At 42.2% G+C, this 8,410-nt stretch overlaps 1 protein-coding gene across 2 annotated transcripts; it reads left to right on the top strand.

The window, feature by feature from the left end:
- Positions 1 to 1,372: 1,372 nt before the first annotated feature.
- ZNF24 (zinc finger protein 24) lies at positions 1,373 to 8,205 on the top strand. Of its 2 annotated transcripts, none has more exons than XM_049902544.1 (4): positions 1,373 to 1,467; positions 3,721 to 4,223; positions 4,798 to 4,945; positions 7,285 to 8,205. In XM_049902544.1, exons 2-4 carry the CDS (start codon positions 3,804 to 3,806, stop codon positions 7,821 to 7,823), a joined length of 1,107 nt encoding a protein of 368 aa, XP_049758501.1. In that variant the 5' UTR covers positions 1,373 to 1,467; positions 3,721 to 3,803; the 3' UTR covers positions 7,824 to 8,205. The 2 variants fall into 2 exon arrangements, with proteins under 2 accessions (XP_049758501.1, XP_049758500.1); XM_049902543.1 differs by having other exon boundaries at positions 1,373 to 1,916.
- The last annotated feature ends 205 nt before the right edge of the window (positions 8,206 to 8,410 follow it).

Genomic DNA, 8,410 nt, shown 5'->3' with positions numbered 1-8,410 from the left:
CCTAACAACAACAACATGGGGAGATGGAGTTCTGGTCAGATCAAAAAGCAGTCCTATACCATCAGTTGTTCACTTGTTCACTCTTCCGTACATCCAGCAGAGAATGAGGGCACTTTGCAGAGGGTACTTCCTGGATGAGGTAGAATACTCCTGGAAGGCTGGACCTACATTTCTAAGAGATCTTAAACAACAACAGGGCTCCTTTTCTGTGACACGACCTAGCAAAGGCAGCAAAGTGGCCAGCCCAGAATTCTTTCATTTATTCCATAAATATTTATTGAGGTCTCTCTGTAGGCATCCTGGGATCAGGTGGGGATACTCTCGTAAATAAGACAGACAAGGTCCCTGCCCTACGGGACTTACAAACAAAACAAGTAAATAAATAATCTTTTCTAAAAGTGCTATTAAGGGTAGGAAGTGAGGCTGAGGAACGCTGGTGCTGCAGTGGTTAAGAGCTGGAGCTGCAAGGTCAGCAACTGGAATTCACCAGCTCTTTGGAAACGCTATAAGGCAGTTCTACTCTGTTCTATAGGGTCGTTATGAGTCGTTATACGTTTGGTTTAGTGAGGTTGAAGATTCTGGGCCACATAAGCCTAAGATCTGAGGTCAAAGGGGGTAAGCAGGGGACAGAGCACAGGAGTTTTCATGTCATATTTAAGGCAGTGGAGAGCCATTGGAGGCCTTTACATAAAAATGTTCTGATTTGCGTTTTAAAATAATCACTTTGCAGCTGTTTTGTGGTATAAAATGCTGGAGTTCAGCCTGAAGTCAGAAGATGGCATTGTATTCTGCAAATTCACTGTGACATCTTTGCTAAAGCTCTTAACCTGTCTCATCGTGTTTCCCAGGAGATAAATTGGCCATAATACATTACAGTTCTGCAGCATAGTGGGTGAGAACCAAAGCTTGGAATCATGCATTGGTTTCAACTCTTGCTTCCCACTTGCTAGTTATTTACTTGTGCCTCAGTAATCTCACCTGTGAAATAGGGATAATAAAAGTATCTATGTCTTATGGTTGTTCTGAAAATTAAAGGACTTAATACGTTTAAACCACGGAGAGCAGTGCCTGGCGCAATGTAGTTAAGTCCTCATCAATATTGCTACTTCTCTCAGAGGATTACTGTAAGGATCGCATAAAGAACGTGAAAAGGCTTGTTAAACTGTAAAGACTATCTTAATGTCAGAGTTCTTTCTTTCCTTTTCTTTTAAGCTGTAACCAGAACTCTGGGTTGTCCGCTGAGAGAGGCTCGCGGCCAAGAGCGGTCTCAATGTGGTCATTGTCGTCAGGTCGCCCCTCCCCCTCCGGGACCGCATCTCCATGGCAACGCGGGGCTTTGCCTCTCTCCGCCCCCTCGGGCCAGCAGACCGGAAGCAGTCTGAGCCGGAGGCTTCTGGGAAGCGCTTGTTGCGCGGCGTTTCTGCGTTTGCCGTGTACAGCGAAGCTGCTGCGGTTCCGGAGCCAGAGGTTTGCGCCTGAGCGGGGGAAGGGTGTATAAAAAGGACGCTAAGATCGAAGCTGCGGGCCGCGTCGAAGGAGCGGGTGAAGGAACCGGGCGGGGACCTTCCTCGGCTTCCAGGGAGGCGTAGGGGACAGGCCGAGTCCTCCTCGCCCAGCTGCTGGGAGACGGGAGGGGAAGACGGAAGGCCTGCTCGGATCCTCGCCATCTGCAGCGCGTCCTCGCCCACCCCCTGAGTCCCCAGCGATCCCCGCCTTCCCCCTCCCCCACCGTTCGGTTTTGTTCTATTTCGAGGCACTGGTGTCTCGCGGAGGGTTCTGGGACTCGTTTCGGGCGGAGGTTGAGGGGGCGGATCTGGCGCGAGGGCTGCCGGGACTTGTAGTCCCACCGATCTCGGACGGAAGTGTCGCGGCTCTGTGGTCGCAGAGTAGCCTTTGGTCTTCAGGAATCGGACACCGTAAGTGCCAGGAAGAGGGGCTGGAGGCCTTACGGGACGGGGCGGGGTTCGCAGTGCACTTTGCAAGGGCGAGGTGGGGTGGTCACCTGGAATGAGGCTCCCCGCCAGAAGCACTGTCGGGATCACGGGCCTGCCCGCTCGGTGCCATATGAGAACCTAAAGGAAAAGAATTTATTTTATCTAGAAATGCTTGAGCTATTGATAAGTAGATTCGTGGAATAAAGAAGGATGAATATGATGGCTAAACCCGACTGGTAAGGCCACCACATTGCATAGTACTTAATTAAACTTGTATGTATTGCCTGACAAGGTCTTTTCGGATTCCTAGTTCATCTTGACAGGGTTACAATGAATTTCTTGAAGTTACTGATTTTCAGTTTCTGGGCTGAATGCATAGAATACCTACATGGTTCATTCCTTATTTGTGTTGTATACAGTGCCATGGGTATGACTGTGCAAATGCTAAGGAAAAGATCAGGAATAGTACAAGGTTCCCTTGAGGGTAGAAGCTAGGAAAACTGTGAGTCATCCAGTTTAAGGACAGAATTCTGGGCCACTGCAAAAACTTAGGGTGATTATGAGAATACCTTTTCTTTGTAGAATTTGCAGTGCTTAATACCTGTTTCAAATTTAAATGCATTTATGGTGTGCTTGGTGACAGCACCTAGCGTAACTTTTTTCAATATCATGTGATTTGTTACTGAGCGAATGAATATCTTTTCATATATATTTTAAGTCCAGAGGATTCTTAAACATTTAAAAATTTTTTTAACTTAAAAAAATTGTGTAAAATTTTTTTTTAATAGATTAAAAAAAGTAGTCCTTACTTTTGAGTTGAACAAAGTGCGTCAAGGAACCTCGGTCTTTAATTGCAAATACATGGTTCTAGGGTCAAATGCGAGAGTCCCTGGGTGGCACAAACAGTTAAGCGCAGAGCTACTAGCCAAAAGATTGGCAGCTTGAACTCACCCAGAGGCACCTCAGCAGACAGGCTTGGCAGTCTGCTTCTGAAAATCCCAGCCTTGGAAGCACAGCTCTACTCTTCACACATGGTGTTGCAAATCAATGGCAACTAACAACAACAGGGTCAAATACAAGGTCCCTGGGTGGTGCCAATGGTTTGCGTTTGACTTCTAACCTAAAAGCTGGTGGTTTGAACCAATCCATTGGCACCACAGAAGGCCTGATGGTCTGTTTTCGTAAAGACTGCAGACAAGAAAACCCTATGAAGCGATTCTACTCTATGACACATTGAGTTGCCATGAGTTGGAATCAACTCAATGGCAACGAAGAGTCAAATTCATTTAGAAAGCACAGACCTGGGTTGGTTCTTACTTTAAAAAAAATATTCTTTTTATTATTGAAATAGGGTTTGTTAATTTTGTAGATCAAAGATTGGCAAACTTTAGTTTTTCCCAGGCCATACAGTCTCTGTCACAACTATTCTGTAGATATGGTATGAAATGTGAACAAATGAGTGTGGATATGTTCCAATAAAACTTTGTGGACACGCATTTTCAGTTCATATCATTTTCATGTGTCGTGGAATATTCTTTGATACTGTTCAACCATTCGAAAATGAGAAAACTTCTTAACAGCAGCCTTGTACCAAAGCCGGCAGGCCTTATTAGGCTGCAGTCTGTGGTTTGTTGACTTCTTACGTAGGTTATTGATTGAAATTTTTAACCAAGAAAGAAACAAATGTCTTTTACTGCAGTACATTAATGTTTCTTAACTAGCACCTGTCTGAATTCTTAACTGGTTATTTGGACATTCGTATAATTTGTTTTTTCTTGTACTTCAGGAGTGCCTGTGAAGAAAACGGGGATTTTCCCTGAGGCCCGTGTCCTGCCTTGATTGTCTTTTTTTGAAATATTGTAATTCAGGATGTCTGCACAGTCAGTGGAAGAAGATTCAATACTTATCATCCCAACTCCAGATGAAGAAGAAAAAATTCTGAGAGTAAAGTTAGAGGAAGACCCTGATGGTGAAGAGGGATCAAGTATCCCCTGGAACCATCTTCCTGACCCAGAGGTTTTCCGACAACGATTCAGGCAGTTTGGATACCAGGACTCACCTGGACCTCGTGAAGCTGTAAGCCAGCTCCGAGAACTTTGCCGTCTGTGGCTCAGACCAGAAACACACACAAAAGAACAGATCTTGGAGCTGGTAGTGCTGGAACAGTTTGTAGCCATTCTACCCAAGGAGTTACAGACTTGGGTTCGAGAGCATCATCCAGAGAATGGAGAGGAGGCAGTGACGGTGCTGGAGGATTTGGAGAGTGAGCTTGATGACCCTGGACAACCGGTGAGCTTGCTTGTGTCACTTTCCTGGGTCTGAAGTACTGGCATAGCAGTGGGCAAAGCTACAGAATTAGAAATTTCACTTCGCTAAGTTAGAATTATGTTTATGCTTTCTCCCCCACTGCTCCCCATTGTCTGAGCTTCTCTGCCATCTAGACCTCTGCAGTACAAGTAGTCCCTGACTTAATGACATATTTGAGTTAGAAAAACCCCACTTACAACTCTCTCTTTTTTTTTTTTTTGGTATATCATGTCAGTAATACGCACTACATACAGCGTTGCAGTGTGTAATTTGCTGTTATATCTGTAAGTTTATATGTAACATTGCCAGCTCCCAAAGACAAATAAAGATGGGATTTGTAAAGATACTGATAAAAGGCAATAATAATGCAAACTAAAAAAAAAAAAAAGTATTCGACTTATACATCTGAACTGACTTATGACAGAGTAGTCGGAACAGAACCCCATCATAATTTGGGGACTACCTGTATATGTTTTGTATGATTTCTTTTCCGTGTGTTTAGTTCTGATTCTCATCAAAATTCCTTTCCAGCTGAACCAAATCCTATCGTTTCCAGGTTTCTCTTCGTCGACGAAAACGGGAAGTGCTGGTAGAGGAGGTAGTATCTCAAGACGAAGCTCAGGGATTACCAAGTTCTGAGCTTGATGCTGTGGAGAACCAGCTCAAGTGGGCATCCTGGGAGCTCCATTCACTAAGGCACTGTGGTGAGAACCAGGAACTCCATGTGGGCTAGAACATGAAAGTGTTGGCCTTGGCTACTTGGGGCAGTCTGTTGTCTTCACCAGTTTTGTCCAGAACTCTTTGCTTGTTCTCACCATAGGGAGTATCACTATTACCCTGATTCTTTGGACACGTAGGCACACTGTAGGATCTTGATTCTTACAACGCTTGGCTGACCTCAGACCTTTTATTCCCAGACATTAACATCATCAGCCTCTTCTTCCCTTTCAACTTCTTTCTTGAAGACTTTCCCGTCTTAGGCTGGCATTTGCCTTACCCTGTGCCAGCACCTCCATATAGACCAAGTTCTCTATTTTGCATGTAGTATTGTGTATTAGGAGCCCTGGTGGTGCAATGGTTAAGCACTCAACTGCTAATTGAAAGGCTGGCAGTTCAAACTTACCAGTGGCTCTGCAGGAAAAAGACCTGCTTCCATAAAGATTACAGCCAAGAAAACCCTATGGGACAGTGTCATATGGGATCAGTATGAGTTGGAATCGACTGGTCAGCACCTAAAAACAACATTGCTTATCTGCCATCTGTTTTACGTCCTTTTACTGTCAGCCTCCTGCCTAATCCTATTGGTACAATAAGCCTGGCTTCACCCACTGTTTTTGTCTGTTGGGCATAACTGAAGTCTTTCTCAATATTTAGTTAGTTCTGTTTTTTCTTTAACATCCTACCTACAGTCATTTTTTCTAAGAAGCATTTTCTATAGAAATGGTATTCGGGTAAAATTCTCCACTTTCTCAAAGTATTTATACAAAAGTAAGCTCCCTAGCTATAATATGCTTTAAGTACAGAGGGAAGAAAAAAAAAAAAAACCTGAAATAATTCATGTGGACCAGCCTTTCCCAATATATTAAAGTCAACACTGTGCCTACTTGTATACTTTAACATAATCCAGTATACTCCTAAAACTGCTAGGTTTATTTTCCAGATTCATATGAATTAAAGTGAAATTCTGTTTGAGACTCTCTTGGGAATCATTCCTCGAGATAGTTGGAAATACCTGATAGGCCATGAGGTTTTTTCCTACCTGAGTGGACGGTGTTAGTACTTCAGAACTTCTGGAGCGGGGCTGAATCCTGCAATTTTGTGTGTCCCTGGGACAGTCTTCGGTACAACAAAGTTTGAGAACCGCTGTTCTTGATCTTTGGAGATGGCATTTTCTTAGGTAGAAAACTGGCCTGCCTGAATTTTAGAATAATTTTCGGTTGTGTTAAAACAACCTTATTTCAATACTCTAGTCTCTTCTATACTTGGGAGCCTCCACACCTTTCTGTGTCATTTGCCCCCACTTTATCTTCACACTCGTTTTCTGTTCAAGTCTCTAGGCCCCACTAACCCCTTCTATTCAGAGTCTCTGTCAGCCTTCTTTCCCGACAAGATTTTATCTTTTTGTTAGTCATTTGTTACAGACTTGCTTACTTTTATCTCCTTTTGAGCACTGCTGCTTACTGTGCATGAGCTGCATGTCTTTAATTTTTAAGACTTGAAGTTTCAGTCTATTAATGAGATTTGCTTTTATTTCTGCGTGTAGGGTGGGTGCTGGTACCTCATGTTGGTAACTTCAGCGTTTCTTTCACTAGACACACCTAACTGAGGCTTAGGAATAAACAGCTTGTTCAAGTATCATGACAAGTATCAAATAGGGCAAACTTCTTTTACATGAAAACTTCTGTTTATTGAGGAGTGTATTGAAGTTTAAAGTGTCATGTCTCAATTTTATACAGGATGCCCTCAGGTTACCTTCAGCCCCATCTGGTCAGGTCTCTCCTCCTATGCTGTGCTTTTAGTCTAATCTTGGCTGTGACCTGCCTTGTCTTGCTCATTTCAGAAATAGTCACTTTTGACAGATAGCTTATTTTTTACACATTTGTATTTTACTGTAAATTCTCCTTTACTTAAAGCAAAAGAACATTGTGATGATTTCCTAATGGCCAGTTTTATTTTTCTTCTTATAGCATTTCATCCAGACTTGGCCACATCATGTTGACTGTCTCCCTAGCCAACTTAGAATCTATTATCTTTCTGCCCTTTGTTTTCTGACTACTGGTTATGGCCTGCTCACCTATGTTCCCACTTCTATTCAGATACAACCTTTTAATTTTTCATTGTGCTGTGCTCTGTTACCTTATTAGCCTAGTAATCAGTCATTGCCTTTTCCTGTTCTAAGAGTAGACAACCTTCATGCCACTTTACAGAGTGCTGTTTATAGATGAGTGCAAGCTATTCACTCTTAATTAACTTTTTAAAAACATTTCTGCAGGTTCTGTTTTCCCAGAATAAGAAGCGAGTGATACTTTTTTCTTTATTTCAGATGATGCTAGGACTGAAAATGGAGCGCTAGCTCCAAAGCAGGAGATTCCTTCAGCAGTAGAAGCCCATGATGTTGTTCCTGGCACTCTCAATGTAGGTGTTCCTCAGATTTTTAAATACGGAGAAGCCTGTTTCCCCAAGGGCAGGTTTGAAAGAAAGAGAAATCCCTCTCGAAAGAAACAGCATATATGTGATGAATGTGGAAAACACTTCAGTCAGGGCTCAGCCCTTATTCTTCATCAAAGAATTCACAGTGGGGAGAAGCCCTATGGATGTGTTGAGTGTGGGAAAGCATTCAGCAGAAGTTCCATCCTTGTGCAACACCAGAGAGTCCATACTGGAGAAAAACCTTATAAGTGTCTTGAATGTGGGAAGGCCTTTAGCCAGAATTCTGGGCTTATTAATCATCAGAGAATCCATACTGGGGAGAAACCTTACGAATGTGTTCAGTGTGGGAAATCCTATAGTCAAAGCTCAAATCTTTTTAGACATCAGAGGAGACACAATGCAGAAAAACTTCTGAATGTTGTGAAAGTTTAAGAAATTAAAAAAAAAATTCAACACTCAGGTCTTTTTCTTCAGAAATGAACACAAAATTTAAAAACATGAAATGATACATAATAGTTTGTTTCCCTATTGACTGTCAGAAAATCCACTGGGAAACGTGGAAGATCGTCACTTGCCATTATTTTATCTTGAGAGAAATGGTGTCATACCTGCCTAGAAACTGAGATTTTAAACTTAATTCAGGTGTTAATGCTTAAATCTTCCATGTGATATTTATACTTTGTTATTTTTCCAAATAATGAACTGCCTGATCTCTGTCCTGTTCTTAGTTTACCTTTTAGACAAAAGGTTGTTTTTGTGTTGATCACTGAAATATTCTTTGCAAAGATGCATTCCCTTCTACATTAAAAGGCAACGTAAGAGTTACAAAGTTTGAAAACCAAAACCATCTTTTCAGAATTTACCCTTTTGTCTCGTTTTACCCAATTAGAATATGCATTTCAGAAAATCACAGATAAAAATATGCATTTCAGAAAATCACAGATAAATTATGACTAATGCCTCAAAGAAAATGAGCCTTAAAATCTCAGCTAAGAGGTGATGGTTATAAAACATCAAAA

Source organism: Elephas maximus, chromosome 11, assembly GCF_024166365.1.
Source record: "Elephas maximus indicus isolate mEleMax1 chromosome 11, mEleMax1 primary haplotype, whole genome shotgun sequence".
Lineage (NCBI taxonomy): Eukaryota > Metazoa > Chordata > Mammalia > Proboscidea > Elephantidae > Elephas > Elephas maximus.
The sequence above is the reverse complement of the archived record's forward strand: the minus strand, read 5'-3'. Positions and strand labels throughout refer to the sequence as shown.

Bases quoted from the DNA above. Each gene is read 5' to 3' on its own strand.
- ZNF24 (XM_049902544.1), top strand. From the start codon at position 3,804: ATGTCTGCACAGTCAGTGGAAGAAGATTCAATACTTATCATCCCAACT. The intron at 4,224-4,797 runs GTGAGCTTGCTT...TATCGTTTCCAG, and splicing joins TTGATGACCCTGGACAACCG to GTTTCTCTTCGTCGACGAAA. The intron at 4,946-7,284 runs GTGAGAACCAGG...TCTTTATTTCAG, and splicing joins CCATTCACTAAGGCACTGTG to ATGATGCTAGGACTGAAAAT.